Here is a 21,033-nt window from a genome sequence, read left to right as displayed (position 1 = left end):
ATGAGAATAATAAAGAGCAGAGCAGGCCTGGCGCGGTGACTCACACCTGTAATCCCAGCACTTTGGGAAGCCAGGCGGGCGGATCACGAGGTCAGGAGTTTGAGACCAGCCTGGCCAACACAGTGAAACGCCATCTCTACTAAAAATACAAAAATTAGCTGGGCGTGGTGGCGAGAGCCTGTAATCCCAGCTACTTGGGAGGCTGAGGCAAGAGAATGGCTTGAACCTGGGAGGCGGAGGTTGCAGTGAGCCGAGATCGCGTCCAGCCAGGGCGACGGTGCGAGACTCCGTCTCAAAAAAACAAACAACAACAAAGAGCGGAGCAAATATTTAACTCTAAAAGAGGAGAAAAAGAAACCAGCAGAAGTGTTAGATAGGACCCAGGGAATACGCATTTTTAAAAGATGAGAATTCCTAGGGCCACCGGACACCAGGGCGTGAGAGCCTCCGGAGGCGGGGAGGCTACCCGGTCCCCGAAACCGACGCGGCCGCAGGAGGCCCAGGAGCCCCACGTGCATCTGTCCGCACAGCCCAGCTGGGCCGCACCGCCCAGCGACTCAGTTCACAGAACACAGACGCTGGAGCGAGTCGCCCAAGCAACGGCCCCGCCTCGCCCACGGGAGGCGCCGCTGATTGGCCGCATCCCCGTGGCCCCGCCCCCTCCCCTGCCCCCTACCTCCCCGCCGCCCTCACCTGCGCGCTCTGGTCCGCGTCCCCAGCGGGCAGCTCCACGGAGCGGGGAGGGTCACCCTAACGGGGCCGACCCCGGCCGGTGTCCCCGCGTTTTCCGTCCGGCTGCCCCATTGCAACTTCCGGCTTGCTGGGCCTTCTCGCGGCGCCCCACCTGTCCGGCCCGGGGCGCGGGGGCAATCGCCGCGAGGGCACCCCAGCCTGGAGTCGGCTTCCGCCCGTGGGGAAACTGAGGCTGCCTGGTCGAGGGCCTCCACGGGGGAGCGCCGAGGCCTCCTCCATGCCTGGGACCCGGGAGTCTTAAGAAGGAAGAGTCCAACCTCCGGGACTGGGATTCCGATCTATGAGGCGTCAACCCCCGCCAGGGCGCCCGGGTCCAGCCTCCCCGGCCGAGGGTCGGCCTCACACTCCCCTGCTTCGGGTGTTTGGTTTTGTTTCAAAAACGGGACTATACTATATGGTCTACCTGGGACTTGCCCCCTCTTTGTGGGTGATATATATCCTAGAGAATGTTCAACATAAAAAACATAGAGAAAAGGAGAAAAATAGGAGAAAAATGCAGCGTTGCCTTGCTTTTTTTTTTTTTTTTTTTTTTTTAAACTAGGCTGCATTCTCTTATGTGGGTCTGTTACAGTTTCCTTAACCAGGCTTCTACTCACCACCCACGTCTTGACACCCTTGCCTTGCAGTAACAGGAAACACCCCAACAGCTACTACCGTGGAGCCTTGGTGGCTTTCTAGGAATGAACAGACATCTGAGCTTGCAAATAGGGCGGGAGTGGAGGCTATCCTCATACGCCCGCGGGAGTGTCCTCAGCCCCAGGATCCTGGCCTAAGCCTGGCTCACAAATCTCAGCCTGGGCAGCCTGCCTATCACAGTTGGGAAAACAGCCTATTCCTGTCTTGAACAAACCCGGGGAGGACAGGAAGAGCATCCCTAGGCAACAACACCAGGTGCTTCTCACTCTGTCGCCGAGGCTGGAGTGCAGTGGTGTGAGCTTGGTTTGCTGCAACCTCTGCCTCCTGGGTTCAAGGGATTCTCCAGCTTTGGCCTCCCTAGTAGCTAGAACTACAGGTGCACGCCACCATGCTGAGCTAATTTTTTGTATTTTTAGTAGAGACGGGATTTCACCATGTTCATCAGAATAGTCTCTAACTCCTGGCCTCAAGCGATCTGCCCACCTTGGTCTCCCAAAGTGCTGGAATTACAGGCGTGAGCCAGCACGCCCAGTCAGCACTTCTTTATTTGATTATCAGGCTTGTTAGCTTCAGGCAAGCTGTGAACTTCAGGACAAGAAAACCCCAAATACCCACATCCTAGTATCCAGTACAGTGTCTCTACCTGGGAGCTGAGACAGCTTACAGGATGGGCAGGCCGGAGACTCTTTATTGGAACTAAGTTCAATAGTCCCTCACGCAGGCTTTGGGGTTGGCCCTGTGGGTTGGAAATTAGGGTAAATTAAATTACTCTCCCTTTAGGGGTTGGTGGATTTTTAGGAAGCCGGGACTCTGTCATCATCTGCAAATGCCCATTTCTGATGCTACTGCCATTCCCTGTTACCTGATACTCAAAGCATCGCCCAGTGTTGGATGGAGTTTCGGCTGCATTCACTCATACATGAGCCAAAGTCGCTGAAGCCGGCAGGGATGGGAGCCTGTAGGAGCCACTCTGACCAGCGCGGCATTGGAGGAACCCTACTGGAGGCCCCTCACGGGAGCAGATGGCAAGGGCGCCCAGGTACCTGCCTTGCTGTCCTTTTACTTCCTATCCCCACCCCAGTCTTGAGATTCCCTCCTCTCCATTCTTTCCCACAAATCTCTATCATGTTCTTCTCACTCTCTTGAGTGTGAAAAATGTAGAATTTCCATGTTTTCATCTCATTCTTTTAAAAATTGTGTTTTTGTGGCCGGGTGCGGTGGCTCATGCCTGTGATCCCAGCACTTTGGGAGGCCAAGGAGAGCAGATCACCTGAGTTCAGGAGTTTGAGACCAGCCTGACCAACTGGAGAAACCCCATCTCTACTAAAAATATATATATAAAATACAAAATTAGCCAGGTGTGGTGGCGCATGCCTGTAATCCCAGCTACTCAGGAGGATGAGGCAGGAGAATCACTTGAACCCAGGAGGCAGAGGTTGCAGTGAGCCAAGATCACACCATTGCACTCCAGCCTGGGCAACAAGAGTGAAACTCCATCTCAAAAAAAAAAAAAAAAATTCTGTTTTTGCGAATGCTTTATACTGTTTTGTTGTTGTTGTTGTTGTTTTAAGAAACCAATTAAGGATAAGAACCAGGGCTCCTTAGATAAATGGCCAGTTCTAGGACTCTGGTAAGAAATGTGAGATGAGGCTGGGCGCGGTGGCTCAAGCCTGTAATCCCAGCACTTTGGGAGGCCGAGACGGGCGGATCACGAGGTCAGGAGATCGAGACCATCCTGACTAACACAGTGAAACCCCGTCTCTATTAAAAATACAAAAAAACTTAGCCGGGCGAGGTGGCAGGCGCCTGTAGTCCCAGCTACTCGGGAGGCTGAGGCAGGAGAATGGCGTAAACCCGGGAGGCGGAGCTTGCAGTGAGCTGAGATCCGGCCACTGCACTACAGCCTGGGTGACAGAGCGAGACTCCGTCTCAAAAAAAAAAAAAAAAAAAAAGAAATGTGAGATGAGCCTGGAGAATCTAGTGGTACCAGGAAGGACAGGAATGCTAAACAAAACAAAAAAAAAGTTAGTGACAGGGCATGTTTTCATTTATTTTTATTTATTTATTTATTTATTAATCATTATTATTATTTTGAAACGGAGTCTCATTCTGTCGCCCAGTCTGGAGTGCAGTAGTGCAGTCTCCAATCTCGGCTCACTGCAACCTCCGCCTCCCAGGTTCAAGTGATTCTACTGCCTCAGTCCCCCAAGTAGCTGGGATTATAGGTACCCACCACCATGCCCAGCTAATTTTTGTGTTTTTAGTAGAGATGGGGTTTCACCAGGTTGGCCAGGCTGGTCTCAAACTCCTGACCTTAGGTGATCCACCCGCTTCAGGCTCCCAAAGTACTGGGATTACAGGCGTGAGCCACCGTGCCCAGACACCCAGCTAATTTTTCAAAAATTTTTGTAGTGACGAGGTCTCACTGTGTTGCTCAGGTTGATCTCAAACTCCTGGGCTCAAGCGATTTTCCCGCCTCTCAGAATGCTGGGATTACAGGTGTGGGCCACTATACCCAGACCTACTTCCTTCTTAATAATATATTTCTAAGTAATAACAGAATTGCCCAAATGAGCATCCTACAAGCAGTTGGCTCTGTGGAAACTCTGTTATGTCTCGGGGGTGCCCAGTGCCCTGGCTTTCCCTGCAGTACACAATTCTGCACTTGCAAAGGGGAGTGCCCCAAACAGGGAACTCTCTGCAGGTCTTGCTGGAATCAATATGTAAATACTAGAGAGGGATGTACTGCCACTCTTTAAGCAGTCACCTTGAAGATTGCTACTGGCAATAGAGCTTTCAGAGAGAATGACAAAGCAGAAAGTTCAAGGTCCTTTGAGAAGGAACTGACATGCAAATATTTTATGTTGTGTGTTTGTTTGTTTGTTTTTTCTTCTTAGAAACAGAGTCTTGATATTTGCTCAGTCTGGACTCCGACTTCTGGGCTCAAGTGAGCCAATGGCTCAGCCTCTCACGAAACTGGGACTACAGATGTGAGCCATTGCACCCAGCTTATGCTGGGAGTTATTCAGAATCATATGATTTGGCACTACCTTGCAGTAAGAAAACTAAGGTGCTTAACCAGTTAGAAGGGCCTCGCTCCTTATAGGGGTTTCAGAGCAGGGCCAAGATGGTCCTGAACAAGCCATGCTGGGACCACCCCCAGGACAAACCGTGGAGGTAGGTTCAACACTCTCTCTCTCTTTTTTTGTGGCCTGTATAGGGACCAAAATACTTTCCCAGTGCTGTGCAGTCTTTGCAGCTGGGACATGGTTCTCTCTCTCTCTCTCTCTCTCTGTGTGTGTGTGTGTGTGTGTGTGTGTGTGTGTGTGTGTGTTTGAGACAGGGTCTGGCTCTGTCATCCAGACTGGAGTGCAGTGGTGTGATCATGGCTCACTGCAGCCTCAACCACCTGTGCTCAAGTGATAGTCCTGCCTCAGCCTCCTAAGTAGCTGGGACTACAGGCATGCACCACCATGTCCAGCTAATTTTAAAATATTTGTAGAGATCTCACTGTGTTGCCCAGGCTGGTCTCAAACTCCTAGGGTCAAGTGATCTTTCAACCTCAGCCTCCCAAAGTGCTGGGATTAGAGGTGTGAGCCACTGCACTGGCCTGGACTGTGGTTCTAAGTGCTCACCCTCCCAAATCCCAAATCAACAAAAATTCTACTGACTGGGAGTGACCTACCTTCTGGGCAGGTCTTTTTTTTTTTTGAGACAGAGTCTCGTTCTGTCACCAGGCTGGAGTGCAGTGGTGCCATCTCAGCTCACTACTATCTCCGCCTCCTGGGTTCAAGCAATTCTCCTGCCTCAGCCTCCCGAGCAGCTGTGACTACAGGCGCCCGCCACCACGCCCAGCTAATTTTTTTTTTTTTTTTTTTTTTTTTTTTTTGAGACGGAGTCTTGCTCTGTCACCCAGGCTGGAGTGCAGTGGCCGGATCTCACTGCAAGCTCCGCCTCCCGGGTTTACGCCATTCTCCTGCCTCAGCCTCCCGAGTAGCTGGGACTACAGGCGCCCGCCACCTCGCCCGGCTATTTTTTTGTATTTTTTAGTAGAGACGGGGTTTCACCGTGTTAGCCGGGATCGTCTCTCGATCTCCTGACCTCGTGATCCTCCCGTCTCGGCCTCCCAAAGTGCTGGGATTACAGGCTTGAGCCACCGCGCCCGGCCCTAATTTTTGTATTTTTAATAGAGACAGGGGTTTCACCATGTTGGCCAGGCTGGTCTTGAACTTCTGGCCTCAGGTCATCCACCTGCCTTGGCCTCTCAAAGTGCTGGGATTACAAGAGTGAGCCACCGTGCCCGACCTTGCCGGGCCTTTAAAATAATAAATTTGCTGCAAATCAAGCTGCCTCGGCTCATTTTCTCCCTTCCCCGGTGTCCCCCAGGGCTCCTTCCTCATTTCCCATCTCCCCTTCTTCCTTGCAGAGGTTTTGGACTCCTAATTATTTCAGCAAGCAGCTGTGTTCTCCTAAGAGACCCCAGTGCCCTGCACTTCGCCTATTGTTATTCTTCCTCCGCCCTCCAGCAGCCACAATAGTCTTTCTCCGCAGGAAACACCACAACTCTGAGGTCCCAGAACCGCCCCAAAGCCACAGATGGCTATTGAGTGCTTTAAATGGGGCGAGGCGGAGCTCAGATGTGCTCTCACTGTAAAATGCACACTGGATTTTGAAGACTTTTATGAGAAAAAAGAATGTGCAGCAAGTCATTAACAATTTTCTGTGTTTGTTGAAATAACATTTTGGATATAACGAGTTAACTAAATCGTATTATTAAAATTAATTGCTGGCCAGGCACGGTGGCTCAGGCCTGTAATCCCGGCACTTTGGGAGGCCGGGGCAGGCGGATCAACTGCGGTTGGGAGTTCGCGACCAGCCTGACCAATATGGAGAAACCCCTGTCTCTACTAAAAATACAAAATTAGTCAGGTGTGGTGGTGCATGCCTGTAATCCCAGCTACTCAGGAGGCTGAGGCAGGAGAATTCTTTGAACCCAGGAGGTGGAGGTTGTGGTGAGCCGAGATCGGGCCATCGCACTCCAGCCTGGGCAACAAGAGCGAAAATCCGTCTCTCAAAAAAAAAAAAAAAAAAAAAAAATTAATCGCACCTGTTTCCTTTTACCTCTTTAATTGTGGCTACCAGAAAATTTAAAATTGCGGCTGTGAGTGGCACCACACTTCTCTTGGAGGACACTACTCCAAAGGTTCCCCCTCCCACTCGGCACACTTCACCCCAACCCTGTAGGGACCACACTCTCTTTAGCGCCCCCTAGTTTCAGGTACGGATTCATACATGTTTATTATCTTTAAGGTCTCAGTGCTTTTGCAAACCTCTTCTGCAACCCTCTCCTGCAATTCATCTGGCAGGTAGGATCATCGTTCATGCATTACAGAGGAGGCAGTGATGGTTTTCAAATGAAAAGTGAGTTCGCCAAGGACACATGCAGCAGGGCTGTGGAGGGCCTAGGGCTAGAAGCTCAGTCTGTCTCCTTTTACATCCCTCGTTTATTTCCAGAGCTGTTCCTACACCTGAAAAGCACCACTCCCCCTGCACACCCTGGCAGATGACCAGATTAGATGTCACTGGCAGCCTGAACGTCAACAGACACCCAGCATCTTTCTGAAGCAACCATAAGCCATTCGAGGAAACATGCACAGGGTCCTGCTTGTCCTGGTCTTGTCCCCAGTGCCCAGGGCAGTGAGAGCAGCTCTGCCCGGAGGCCAGTCCCTGAGGCTCCCTCAGTGGCCTCAGAACTCGGAGTATACACGTGCAGTCCTTACCTCCCAAAGATAAAACCTCCCACTTTCCTCTTCACCTATTTCAGACTGCTGTCCCATATATGGTCACCAGAGACATATGAGAACAACTACAGATAGCCCCAAACTGAAAACTGCCCACTGTCTACCCATAGTAGAATGAATAACTGATGTAATGAGGAAAATCATTCAGCAATGAGAGGGAAAGAACACTCGATGGCATGGAGTCCCAGCTGTAGTCCCAGCTCCTTGGTAGACCAAGGTGGGAGGATCACTTGAACCCAGGAGTTTGAGTCCAGCCTGGGAGATATAGCAAGACCTTGTCTCTAACAAAATAAAATAAAATAAAATAAGTGGAATTGGGAGAATTACAATTTTAAAAGAAACAAAAATTTTTAGTAGAGATGGGGTTTCACCATGTTGTCCAGGCGAGTCTTGAACTCTTGACCTCAGTTGATCAAAGAGGCTGAGTGCAGTGGCTCATGCCTGTAATCCCAGCACTTTGGGAGGCCAAGGCAGGTGGATCACCTGAGGTCAGGAGTTCAAGACTAGCCTGGCCAACATGGTGAAACCCCATCTCTACAAAACATACAAAAAAAAAAAAAAAAAAATTAACCGGGTGTGATGAGAGAGTCTCCACGCCTCTCGCTTCCCAGCCTCTAGTGGTTGCCTGGTCCCGCCAAGGCCACACCCGCTCCGGCGCTACAGCACCCCACCCCGCCCCGGACACGCCCCCTCCTGCCCTACAGAACCCCGCCCCGCCCCTTGGCCTTCGGACCCACTTCCCTGGGGGCGGGTTTTTCTGGCCCTGCCATTGGACAAATTATGGTGTGGGAGGAGCCCGCGACTGGAAGCGCGAGGCGCTGGACGCGGGGAATGCAGAGCAGACCAAGGAGAAAGACCGTCGTGCGCAGGGAGCACTAGACAACTGAAATAAGAACAGGATGAGCTCAGATGTTAAGTGCAGGAAAACAAAGACCCGGCAGATGAGCCAGTCAGGCGGGTCCAGGCCCCAACAGACCGAGGGGTCTAGGCCGGGGAAACGGCCAACACCTGAGAGGTGGTCCTGACTCCCCGCGGGCTCTGAACGCTCAGTAAGGCACGAGCTGCAGCCAAGGGCACAACCCAAGAAGGCACTTTAAGCACAGGGAAGGAATTGGTTTGGGCCCAAACGCTGTTGGTGAGGTCACTTCCCTCCTGGGGAGCCCTTGCTTCGTCATCGGTAAAGTTGGGACAAAACCACCTGGCAGGACTCGGAGGACTTTAGGTGACCGTGTAGATGGAGCAGCCTCTGCCCCACCACATCCTCCTGTTCCATTTTTTCCTAGCACCGTCGCTGCTCCTTTGCCTTAAAATGTAAGACCCTGAGAGCAGGGCCTTATTCCTCCAGTTTCTCTCTGGGTCCTTAGCCCCTGCTTTGTAACAGTGCCTGGCACACAGGAGGCCATTGCAAAGAGTAGTCACGTGAATGAAAAGCCTAGCAAAGAAACCAGCACACTGGGCATTTAAAAATGGCAGCTCTTAGCCCAAAAGAAAGATGGGCAGACCTGCAAGGGGCACCAGGCCAGTCTTCATTTGGGAGGTGGTAGTTCTGGCTTGGGGGATGGTTACACTCTCACACATGCTGGGATTGAAATCTGGATTTCTCACTTTGTCTTCATGTCCCTGGCCCCGCCCTCTTCCCATCCCGCTCCCAAACTGGGAGCTTAAGGGTTAACTCTAGGAAGCCCCTCATCACCTGGATGGGATGGGACTGGGGCAAAGAACTTCCTGTTCCATTTTCCCAGAGCCCTTCCCTAGGCTGGCGGAGGCTGGCTTTGGCCCTGGAGTCCTCAGAGAACCCCCCTAGCATCTCTGCCTGTGTAGTGGGGACTCGGAGTGGTGAGTTGGAGGGAGGCCGGGGTGCAGGCTGCCAGAACGGGTGCTAGGAGTTCACAGCAGCTTGGAGAGAGCAGGGGAGGCTCCAGGCCTTGGTGCTGGGGTGGGGGCTGGAAGAGCCTTGGGAGGATGTAGAGAGTCTGCTGGGGAGCCTTGTGTTAGCCAGCTTGGTGGACCTGTTGCGATGGGGGCGTTGGGGAGGAGGGAGATCGCAGAACTTCCTGTGACATTGAAGAAGGCTGGCTTCACATGCTCCCAGGTGGACTGATGGGCCTTGTCCACTCAGCCCAGCACACAGAGGGAAGCCCACCAACAAACAACAAATCAGGCAGCTGCCAACAGTGTCCAGGGAGAAAGGGGGTGTTCCTGGCCGCGGACCCCACTTTTGCCCCCTTCCCCAACTCTGGGCTCTCACATGACCTGGATGGGTCTCGTGGCAGCACCTCCACTCTGGGCTCCAAATTAAGCTGGTCAAATGTTGGATGGTGGCTGTAGAGCCTCCGCCTGCTTCCCTACCCAGCCCACCCCCAACAGAGGTGCATATTAACAGAGCTTTTGTCCTGGAGATCTGGGGGGAGGGAGAAATTCTCTGAAGCCAACTTGTCTCGAATTCCACCTCTTTGAAACCTTTTGGAGAGACCTCACCTGGAGATTCCGGCCTCCCTGTGTGGCTCGGCCTGAGGGCTGAAATTTGGAATCCTCTTATTTTTTTTCTGTTTCATGCTGTGATATTTCGGTTAAGGCTAGGAAAATGGCACAGAGCAGGTGGAGATCAGTTCCTTTTCTGTTTGAGAGCTTTGGCACTGTGTTCTAGACCTGCGTTCTCAGCCTAAAGCAAATCTTGGCTCCATCTGGTGTGACCCTGAGCACGTCACCAAGTGCAACTTTGCACTTCGCAAAGGGAGAAATGATTATTTAGTGCATGGGCTGGACCGGGATGAAATGAGCCTAATCGCTGGACGCTCAGTACCTGCCCGCTTCTTCTGCAGGGCAGTGGATGAGCAGTGATTGGTTTTCTTGTTATTTTGTGCATGCTACTAAAAACCAGTGAAACACAATCCCATTTTCTCTCCCCTCCCCCTCACTTTTTTTTCTTTTCTTTTTTTTTTTTTTTTTTTTTTTTTTTGAGACAGGGTCTTCCCCTTTTATCCAGGCTGGTGTGCAGTGGCGCGAACATGTCTCACTATAGCTTTGACCTCCCGGGTTCAAGCGATCCTTCTGCCTCGGTCACCCAAAATGCTGGGATTATAGGCATGAGCCATCGCATCCGGCCTCACAACACCATTTTTCTGATCATTTATCACAGACCTTTTCTGCCCTAGACGTTGTTATGTGCTTTCCTTTGAGATGGCCAGAATCATTGCCATTTCCTAATTTCTGCTAATAGACATTGAAGTAACTTCAAGTGCTGGATGAACACTCATTGAACTAGTCACAGCTCCTACTCCCAGGCCAGGCAGAGAAATACACTCATCTGTGATTGAGGCACTGCATCACCCTAGTGGGGAGAGACGGGTTGAGGGGGATGGGGGCTGCCTGGAGTGGATGCCAGAGGTCAGGAAAGCATAGTTCTGGCTCGGGGGTTGTTACACTCTCACACGTGCAGGGGTTGAAATCTGAATTTCTCACTTTGTCTTCATTTATCTGGCCCCACCCTGTCCCCATCCGGCTCCCAAACTGGGAGCTTAAGGGTTAATGCTAGGAAGCATCTCAACACCTGGATGGGATGGGACTGGGGCAGGGAACTTCCCAGTTTTGTCGGAGTCCTTCCCCAGGTAGCTGAGGTTGGGAGATGGAGGGGAGATGGAGTGGGGGTGAGGGGCTTGGAAGATACCGTGTGTTTCGGGGAGGTTGGGAGAGATGGGTCATGTTCTAGCATCACCTCCCCCTCCTTCTCAGCGGCTAAGCTTAAAATCCCCCATTCTGTACCACAACACACACCCCACCTGAGAAGGAGGTTCAGAGAACCCTCAGGCTCATATTAAGTGGGTACACCGAACTGGCCAAGGCTCTCAACTAGGCCATTGTTACCAGGGAGAGGCTGCCCAAGGCTGGGTTACCTTTTTTTTTTTTTTTTTTTTTTGAGACAGAGTCTCATTCTATCGCCCAGGCTGGAGTGTAGTGGTGCAACCTCAGCTCACTGCAACCTCTGCCTCCTAGGTTCAAGCGATTCTCCTGCCTCAGTCTCCCGAGCAGCTGGGACCACAGATGCATGCCACCATACCCGGATAATTTTTTTTTTTTTTTTTTTTTTTTTGAGATGGAGTCTCACTCTGTCGCCCAGGCTGGAGTGCAGTGGCATGATCTTGGCTCACTGCAACCTCCGCCTCTGAGGTTCAAGCAATTCTTCTCTCTCAGCCTCCTGAGTAGCTGGGGCTACAGGTGCATGCCACCACATCCAGCTAATTTTTGTAATTTTAGCAGAGACAAGGGTTTCACCATATTGGTCAGGCTGGTCTCGAACTCCTGACCTCAGGTGATCCACCCACCTCAGCCACCCACAGTGCTGGGATTACAGGCCTGAGTCACTGCACCCGGCCACTGGGTTACCTTTTTGCTGAGCCTTAGTGTCCTCGGCTGTAGAATGGGTGATGGGTCCAACAGAACTATGAGTCACTGCTGCGGTGCCTGGTGTTGTAATCAGCAGCAATGAGAACAGTAATAGCTCGTGCTCATGGATGCCTACTGTGTGCCAGCCACTATGTGCTGGACAGTGCCCTGTGCCACTCAGGTGGGGGGAGTGGTGCTTCAGGCTTTCTTCACATCCCCCTACCTGGGGTGCCAACTGGGAGTGGAGAGTGGGAGGCTCTAGGAGAGGTTCCCTTGTGTAGCCCTGAGGCTAGAGAACAGGAAGGGCAGAAAGCAGAGGGCAGGAGCCTGGGTTTCCATGTCTATAAAATGACCCCTGTCTGAAATAAAATGTAAAAAGTGCCTCAGAGATCTAACAAAAATACGAGCCTGCTCCGCTCAGAAAAGCTTCAGTCATCCAGCCTCAATTAGTTGAGCAGGACTGAACTGAATCCCCTGTGGGTGGCACTGGGCTACCAGACCAGGAAGGAGAAGCCCCACAGTCCTAGACTTGGGAGGAGGTTGGGGGAGGTTGTCAGTGCCCCCTGGTGGCGATAAATGACTTATTTTACATTTTTTATTTTTTGAGACAGGAGCTCACACTGTCGTCTAGGCTGGAGTACAGTGTTGCAGTCACAACTCACTCACCGCAGCCTCAACCTCCTGGGATCAAGCAATCTTGCCACCTCAGCCTTCCAAGTAGCTAGGACCACAGGTATACACAACCATGACTGGTTACTTTTTTTTTTTTTTTTGAGACGGAGTCTGGCTCTGTCACCCAAGCTGGGGTGCAGTGGCGCGATCTCGGCTCACTGCAAGCTCCACCTCCTGGATTCACACCATTCTCCTGCCTCAGTCTCCCGAGTAGCTGGGACCACAGGCACCCACCACCACACCTGGCTAATTTTTTGTATTTTTAGTAGAGACGGGGTTTCACCGTGTTAACCAGAATGATCTCAATCTCCTGACCTTGCGATCCACCCTTCTCGGCCTCCCAAAGTGCTGGGATTACAGGCAAGAGCCACTGCGCCTGGTAAGCTAAATTTTTAATTTTTTTTTTTTTTTGAGAGGGAGTCTCGCTGTGTCGCCCCGGCGGAGTGCAATGGCATGATCTCGGCTTACGGCAAGCTCCACCTTCTGGGTTCACGCCACTCTCCTGCCTCAGCCTCCCGAGTAGCTGGGACTACAGGCACCCGCCACCACCCCTAGCTAATTTTTTGTTTTTGTTTTTGTTTTTTTTTGAGACGGAGTCTCGCTCTGTCACCCAGGCTGGAGTGCTGTGGCCGGATCTCAGCTCACTGCAAGCTCCGCCTCCCGGGTTCACGCCATTCTCCTGCCTCAGCCTCCTGAGTAGCTGGGACTACAGGCGCCCGCCACCTCACCCGGCTAGTTTTTTTGTATTTTTTAGTAGAGACAGGGTTTCACCGTGTTAGCCAGGATGGTCTCGATCTCCTGACCTCGTGATCCGCCCGTCTCGGCCTCCCAAAGTGCTGGGATTACAGGCTTGAGCCACCGCGTCCGGCCTAATTTTTTGTATTTTTAGTAGAGACGGGGTTTTACCATGTTAGCCAGGATGGTCTCGATCTCCTTACCTTGTGATCTGCTTGCCTCGGCCTCCCATAGTGCTGGGATTAACAGATGTGAGCCACTGCACCCAGCCCTACATTTTTAATTTTTTTAGAGATGGGGGTCTTGCCATGTTGCCCAGGGCTGGCCTTGAACTCCTGAGGCTCAAGTGATCCTCCTGCCTAGGCCTCCCAAAGTGCTGGGATAACAGGCGTGACTCCAGCCCCTCTAACCTTTTATTCTGAAAATTTGAAAACATCCAGAGAACTTGAAAGAGCAGTGAAATGAACATTAATATATGTATCTCATCGTCAGTCCATAAATGTGGCTGAGCCTTCAGGCCCCTTCTCCAAACTCTTCAGCGTATCCTAAGAACGCAGCCATTTCCTATATATTGCAAGACTAGACTCTCATCTCAGAAATGGGTAGTCATACTATTATCGTCTAGTATCCATCCCCACCATACTCAAAATTTTCCAACTGGCCCCAGGATGTCTTTTAAAGCCTTTAAAAAAAAGGAATGAGGATCCAATTTAGGTTCACCCACTTGGTTGTGAGGCTTCTTTGGGCTACTCTCCAATAGCGCCTCCTACAGGCACTTACTTTTTATGACACTGAGTAACTCAGGCCAATTTCTTTGAGAGATGGTCTGACTTGTTCCATATTCCCTGCAAGGCCCTAAACATTGGAAGTTGGATCTAAAGGCCACAGTTAGGCCGGGCAGGGTGGTTCACGCCTGTAATCCCAGTACTTTGGGAGACCGAAGCGGGCGGATCACCTGAGGTCAAGAGTTCGAGACCAACCTGGCCAACATGGTGACACCGCGTCTCTACTAAAAATACAAAATTAGTGGGGTGTGGTGGCGCATACCTGTAATCCCAGCTACTTGGGAAGCTGAGGGACGAGAATCACTGGAACCCGGGAGGCGGAGGTTGCAGTGAGCCAAGATCTTGCCGTTGCACTCCAGCCTGGGCAACAAGAGTGAAATTCTATCTCAAATAAATAAATAAATAAAGGCCAGTTGGATTGAGATTAGGCATTTTTGGGCTAGGCACAGTGGCTCACACCTGTAATCCCAACACTTTGAGAGGCTGAGGCAGGTGGATCACTTGAGCCCAGGCGTTTGAGACCAGCCTGGGCAACATAATGAGACCTCATCTCAACAAAAAATAAGTAAAATTAGTCCAGCGTGGTGATATGCACCTGTAGTCCCAGCTGCTCGGGAGGCTGAGGCAGGAGGATCACTTGAGCCCAGGAGATCAAGGCTGCAGTGAGCCGTGATTGCGCCACTGCACTGCAACCTCGGTGACAGAGTGAGACCCTGTCTTAAAAAAGTAAATAAATTACTTAATTAAATTAAAAATTAAATAAACAGGCTTGGTGCCAGTGGTTCACACCTTAATCCCAGCGCTTTGGGAGACTGAGGCGGGCTGATCACTTAAGGTCAGGAGTTCAAGACCAGCCTGGTCAACATGGTGAAACCGTTGTGTCTACTAAAAATGCAAAAATTAGCTGGGCGTGGTGCCACAGGCCTGTAATCCCAGTTACTGTAAACCCAGGCTGAGGAACGAGAATCGCTTGAACCTGGAAGGTGGAGGCTGCAGTGAGCTGAGATGCCACTGCACTCCAGTCTGGGTGATATAGCAAGACTCCATATCAAAAAAAAAAAAAAAAAAGCTGTAAAAAACAAACATTTTTGGTGCCACGTGCTCCCAGTGGCTACATGAGGAAGAAGGGAAGGGCAGGTTGTTTCTCTTTCAGGGATGGTCACTTTAGTCACTTGGGAAAAGTGATGCAAATTTCTCTTTTTTTTTTTTTTTGAGACAGAGTCTCACTGTGTCGCCCAGGCTGGAGTGCAGTGGCGCGATCTCAGCTCACTACAAGCTCCACCTCCCTGGTTCACGCCATTCTCCTGTTTCAGCCTCCCAAATAGCTGAGACTACAGGCGCCCGCCACCAGGCCCGGCTAATTTTTTTTGTATTTTTAGTAGAGACAGGGTTTCACTGTGTTAGCCAGGATGGTCTCGATCTCCTGACCTCGTGATCCGCCTGCCTCGGCCTCCCAAAGTGCTGGGATTACAGGCGTGAGCCACCATGCCCGGCCTTTTTTTTTTTGTTTTGAGACAGAGTCTAGCTCTGTTGTTCAGGCCGGAGTGCAGTGGCATGATCTCGGTTCACTGCAAGCTCCACCTCCTGGGTTCACGCCATTCTCCTGCCTCAGCCTCCCCAGCAGCTGGGACTAAATTAGCTCCGCTAATTGTTTTGTATTTTTAGTAGAGACGGGGTTTCACCGTGTTGGCCAGGAAGGTCTCGATCTCCTGACCTTGTGATCCGCCCGCCTCGGCCTCCCGAAGTGCTGGGATTACAGGTGTGAGCCACTGCGCCCAGCCAAGTGATGCAAATTTCTAAATGCTTTAAGGAGGGATGATAATACAGAACTGTCAGTTTTCTCTGGCCTTTGCTTTGTTGGTAACCCTGAGACCGGGCGCTGCCCTGCCCTCATGAGCCATTACCCAGTGAGTAAAACTCTTCCTCTGGGTCTGCGTATTGAGTGTCTTTTAACATGGATGACCTAGGTGTGCGGCCAGCTTCCTCTCAGCAGATCCTAACCCAGGGTGTTCACCTTCGCAGGTGTGGGAAGAGAGGAGAGAGACCTGAGAGTGGGGCCGGCTGTAGGGAGGCATCCCCACAGTGAAGGATGCTTGAAGAATCAATCTTGGCTGCCCTGGAGCAGGAGCAGCTGGGGGAAGTCAAGTTGGAGGAGGAGGAGGCTGCCAGCCCAGAGGACCCCAGGCGGCCAGAGTCCAGGCTGAGGCCCGAGGTGGCTCACCAGCTGTTCAGATGCTTCCAGTATCAGGAGGACATGGGGCCACGGGCATCCCTGAGCCGGCTCCGGGAGCTCTGCGGCCACTGGCTACGGCCGGCTCTGCACACCAAGAAGCAGATCCTGGAGCTGCTGGTGCTGGAGCAGTTCCTGAGTGTGCTGCCTCCGCACCTCCTGGGCCGCCTGCAGGGGCAGCCACTCAGGGATGGGGAGGAGGTGGTGCTGCTGCTGGAGGGCATCCACCGGGAGCCCAGCCACGCGGGGCCGCTGGTGAGAGGGTGGGGCAGTGGACTGAGCAGTATACAGATGATGGGGACTTGATCGCCCCAGTGAACAATCTCTGGAAACTCCACTTTCCCCCACCTGACCATTCCTTCTTCACCTCTTAACTCCTGCCCTGTCTGACTCTCACCTCGTTTCTGTCCCATGTCCCCTCGGAGTCAGAAGGACACAGGCTGCCACCCCGGGAGTCATTTAACTTGAATGTGTTTTGAACAGGATTTTAGTTGTAATGCTGGCAAGAGTTGTCCCCGAGCAGACGTCACCTTGGAGGAAAAGGGGTGTGCTTCCCAGGTCTCCAGCCACAGCCCCAAGAAGGAATTGCCTGCAGAAGAACCTTCAGTGCTGGGCCCATCGGATGAGCCTCCCCCACCCCAGCCAAGGCCTGCCAAGCCTGCTGAGCTGGGACATTGGAGACTTCCCCCAAGTTCAAAGCAGCCACTGAGCCCGGGGCCCCAGAAGACATTCCAGGCCCTGCAAGAAAGCAGTGAGGAGCCTGTGCCCTAGGAGGCCAAGGACTGGGTGTTGGGGAGCGGCCTGGATGTCTGGGGTGGGGTGAGAAGTGGGGCCTCCCCAGGTGACCGGGACAGGAGAGCGCCAAGGTGTCTTCACAGGGCCCCGATGATGTGGTGCATGTCCTTGCAGCCACATGGCAGGCAGGGCTGCCTTCTAACAGTGCTTCCTCCCCTGTTCCCCAATGCTGTCAGGCCCCCAGGGCCCCTCACCATGGCCAGAGGAGAGTTCCGGAGATCAGGAGCTGGCGGCTGTGCTGGTGAGCTGGGCCGCACCCCAGGGTGTTCTCAAGCCCCAGGAACTTCCCTACCACTGTAGTTTTAGCAAATCCATACCTTCCCTGATTCAGTCCTGGGAAGTGTTTCATTCCCCACAGGTTCCTGAGGCATGATCCTCTCTCACCAAGGGTTTCTGCTCTTGATACAGGAGTCCCTGACCTTTGAGGATGTGCCAGAGAATAAGGCGTGGCCTGCACACCCCCTGGGTAAGCAACCCTTCCCTGGAGTAGTGACCACTGATGCCTCTTTCTTTTCTTTTTCTTTTCTTGTCTTTTTTTTTTAAGAGATGGAGTCTCGCTGTGTTGCCCAGGCTAGTCTCAACTCCCGGGCTCAAGCAATCCTCCCATCTTGGCCTCCCAAAATACTAGGATTACAGGCGCGAGCCACCGTGACCGGCCAACACCGTTTCTTTGCCTGAAGTTCCAGACCCTACCTGACTTTTTGGCCTTTTTGTTTTTTGAAACAGGATGTTACTCGCCCAGACTGTGGCACAATCATGGCTCACTGCAGCCGGGAACTCCTGGGCTCAGGTAATCCTCCCACCTCAGCCTCCCGAGTAGCTGGGACTACAGGTGTGTGCCACCATGCCCAGCTAACTTTTTGTTTTGAGGTCAAATAAAGGGGCACCCTTGTTTGACCTCTATCCTCTCTACCCACCTACCAGGTTTTTTTGTTTGTTTGCTTGTTTGTTTTGAGACGGAGTCTCTCTCTGTTGCCTAGGCTGGAGTGCAGTGGCACCATCTCGGCTCACTGCAACCTCCGCCTCCCGGGTTCAAGTGATTCTCTTGCCTCAGCCTCCCGAGTGGCTGGGACCACAGGCGCACGCCACTACACCCAGCTAATTTTTTATTTTTTGTAGAGACGGGGCTTCACCATGTTGGCCGGGCTGGTCTCGAACTCACTCCTGACTTCAAGTGATTCACCCGCCTCGGCCTCCCATAGTGCTGAAATTACAGGCGTGAACCACCGTGCCTGGCCTTTCACCTACCAGCTTTGCAGGATCCTGGGTTTCTTTCCACTTCCAGGCCAATCAGGTTCTGGTGATTGATAGGGGCCCTGGGAATAGGCCTGACCATCTCTGTTTTCTCTTGTTTCCCAGGATTTGGAAGCAGAACCCCAGACAAGGAGGAATTTAAACAAGAAGAGCCCAAAGGGGCTGCCTGGCCCACTGCCATCTTAGCAGAGTCTCAAACAGATAGTCCTGGGGTGCCGGGAGAGCCTTGCGTCCAGACGCTCGGACGGGGCGCTGCGGCGAGTGGCCCTGGTGGAGATGGGTCCCTTCTTGGCGGCAGTGAAATTTTGGAGGTCAAAGTGGCTGAGGGCGTCCCCGAGCCCAATCCGGAGCTGCAGTTCATCTGCGCAGACTGCGGGGTGAGCTTCCCGCAGCTGTCTCGCCTGAAGGCGCACCAGCTGCACTCGCACCCGGCCGGGCGCTCCTTTCTGTGCCTTTGCTGCGGGAAGAGCTTCGGCCGCAGCTCCATTCTCAAGCTGCACATGCGCACTCACACGGACGAGCGGCCGCACGCCTGCCACCTGTGTGGCCACCGCTTCCGCCAGAGCTCGCACCTGAGCAAGCACCTACTGACCCACTCCTCCGAGCCGGCCTTCCTGTGCGCCGAGTGCGGCCGCGGCTTCCAGCGCCGCGCCAGCCTTGTGCAGCACCTGCTGGCGCACGCCCAGGACCAGAAGCCTCCCTGCGCTCCTGAGAGCAAGGCCGAAGCGCCACCGCTGACCGAAGTCCTGTGCTCCCACTGCGGCCAGACCTTCCAGCGCCGCTCCAGCCTTAAGCGCCACTTGCGGATCCACGCCAGGGACAAGGACCACCGGTCCTCCGAAGGCTCCGGCAGCCGCCGCCGGGACTCCGACCGGAGGCCCTTCGTGTGCAGCGACTGCGGCAAGGCCTTCCGGCGCAGCGAGCACCTGGTGGCCCACCGGAGGGTGCACACAGGCGAGCGGCCCTTCTCCTGCCAGGCCTGCGGCCGCAGCTTCACGCAGAGCTCGCAGCTGGTCAGCCACCAACGGGTGCACACGGGCGAGAAGCCCTACGCCTGTCCGCAGTGTGGGAAGCGCTTCGTGCGCCGGGCCAGCCTTGCCCGCCACCTGCTGACCCACGGTGGCCCTCGGCCCCACCTCTGCACCCAGTGCGGGAAGAGTTTCGGCCAGACCCAGGATCTAGCCCGCCACCAGCGCAGCCACACTGGCGAAAAACCCTGCCGCTGTAGCGAGTGCGGCGAGGGCTTCAGCCAGAGCGCCCACCTGGCGCGCCACCAGCGCATCCACACAGGGGAAAAGCCCCATGCCTGCGACACCTGCGGCCACCGTTTCCGCAATAGCTCCAACCTGGCCCGCCACCGCCGCAGCCACACGGGCGAGCGGCCCTACAGCTGTCAGACGTGCGGTCGCAGCTTCCGGCGCAACGCGCATCTGCGGCGGCACCTGGCTACCCATGTGGAGCCAGGGCAGGAGCAGGCCGAGCCCCCGCAGGAGTGCGTGGAGTGTGGCAAGAGCTTCAGCCGCAGCTGCAATCTGCTGCGACACCTGCTGGTGCACACGGGCGCCAGGCCCTACTCCTGCACGCAATGTGGCCGCAGCTTCAGCCGCAACTCCCACCTGCTGCGCCACCTGCGCACCCACGCCCGCGAGACGCTATACTAGCTTGGCCCGCCTTCCGCCAGCCGTGCCCTGCGCCACCTACCCGGGGTCCTCCACAGCGGAGGCCTGCAGGAATGTCCTTTCCTACCACACCCCACTTCCCTCTCCTTCCACTTTCATGGCTGTCCTTCCCTGCCCGAGGCATTGCTTTCTGGCCTCAGCAATGTAATTAAAACGCCCGAAGTAAAATGGCCTTCTCCAAAATGGCCCCTCTTTATTTCTTTACAAGTCCACCAAAATTTGAACTGTCAGCTGTCCCTCTGGGGCACAGGGACACAGCTGCACCTCTGGAGCAGGCTGCCTGGAAGCAGGTGGGGGGAGAGTGTTGCCACCCGAAGTGGGAGAAAAGGGGGAGATGTCAGCCTTCACAGCCAGCTGTGGGGAGGGCCAAGGAATCTGACCCTGGAATGTTTTCTCCTCTGGAGTCTGCCCTTGATCTGTGCTGTGCAGTAAGTACTCACTAGTCACATAAGACTCCTTGACTTGGCTCAGCGTGGTGCCCATGCTCCCAGCACTTTGAGAGGCCGAGGCAGGTGGATCACCTGAGGTCAGGAGTTCAAGACCAGCCTGATCAACATGGTGAAACCCCTGTCTCTACAAAAAATACAAAAATTAGCTGGGCGTGGTGGTGTGTGCCTGTAGTCCCAGCATCCTGGGAGACTGAAACAGAAGAATTGCTTGAACACGGGAGGCAGAGGTTGCAGTGAGCCTAGATCATGCCATTGCACTCCAGCCTGGGCAACAGAGTGAGACTATGTCACCAGATGTTGCAGGAGAAATTCCTCTCGTGGAAGACCCCAGGAAAGGACATTTCAAGGAGGAGGGATCAGTCAACTGAGAGATGGAGGTTGAAGAGTTGGGAGAGGCCACATTTGAAGCACGGGAAGCCCTCCTGATGTATTGAGTGCCTACTGTGTGCCAGGGAAGGTGCTGGGTTATTGAGGGGAATAAGGGGAAGGCGGCCTGGGAAGAATGTGGGAGGGGCGTCCCAGGCAGAGGGAGTAGCAGGAAGCCAGGCCTGGGGAAGGGAGGATCGCCAGATGCAGCTGGACAGCATCGTCCCGGAGGGGGACAAAAAAGCTCCCAATGCCTGGGGCCTGACAGGTCAGCCCTGGGCTCGTGTGCAATGGGAGACCTGCAGAGGGCTCAGGAAGGGAGGGATTTCTTCTCTAGTAATAAACTCACTTCAGCTTTGGCTACTGCATGGAAATGGCTTGAGAGAGGCAAGACCAGAAACACCAGCTAGGAGGCTGCGACTGCTGTCCAGGCTGGGGGTGACAGAGTGCCTGGGGACCACAGCACAGCAGGAGGGATTTCTAGGTAAGAGGAAG

General features: G+C 53.6%; 1 protein-coding gene across 7 annotated transcripts in view; it reads left to right on the top strand.

Annotated features, from left to right (window-relative positions):
* Window positions 1-21,033, top strand: part of LOC105467885 (zinc finger and SCAN domain containing 10) — a 27,204-nt gene extending 6,171 nt beyond the window's left edge. For 2 of the 7 annotated variants that reach the window (XM_071083989.1, XM_071083985.1), the window contains 8 exons: window positions 2,170-2,428; window positions 4,287-4,566; window positions 12,185-12,306; window positions 15,788-16,250; window positions 16,479-16,746; window positions 16,967-17,031; window positions 17,199-17,256; window positions 18,150-21,033. In XM_071083989.1, coding sequence (XP_070940090.1) covers window positions 15,855-16,250; window positions 16,479-16,746; window positions 16,967-17,031; window positions 17,199-17,256; window positions 18,150-19,705 — 2,343 coding nt within the window. In that variant the 5' untranslated portion in view covers window positions 2,170-2,428; window positions 4,287-4,566; window positions 12,185-12,306; window positions 15,788-15,854 and the 3' untranslated portion in view covers window positions 19,706-21,033. Of the gene's footprint in view, window positions 1-831; window positions 1,645-2,169; window positions 2,429-4,286; window positions 4,567-12,180; window positions 12,307-12,372; window positions 12,625-15,787; window positions 16,251-16,478; window positions 16,747-16,966; window positions 17,032-17,198; window positions 17,257-18,149 lie in introns of those variants that run through there. The other 5 variants (XM_071083988.1, XM_071083987.1, XM_071083986.1 and 2 more) reach the window with 5 other exon arrangements.

Source organism: Macaca nemestrina, chromosome 18 (assembly GCF_043159975.1).
Source record: "Macaca nemestrina isolate mMacNem1 chromosome 18, mMacNem.hap1, whole genome shotgun sequence".
Classification (NCBI taxonomy): Eukaryota; Metazoa; Chordata; class Mammalia; order Primates; family Cercopithecidae; genus Macaca; species Macaca nemestrina.
This window is presented reverse-complemented; position numbering and strand designations above follow the sequence as displayed.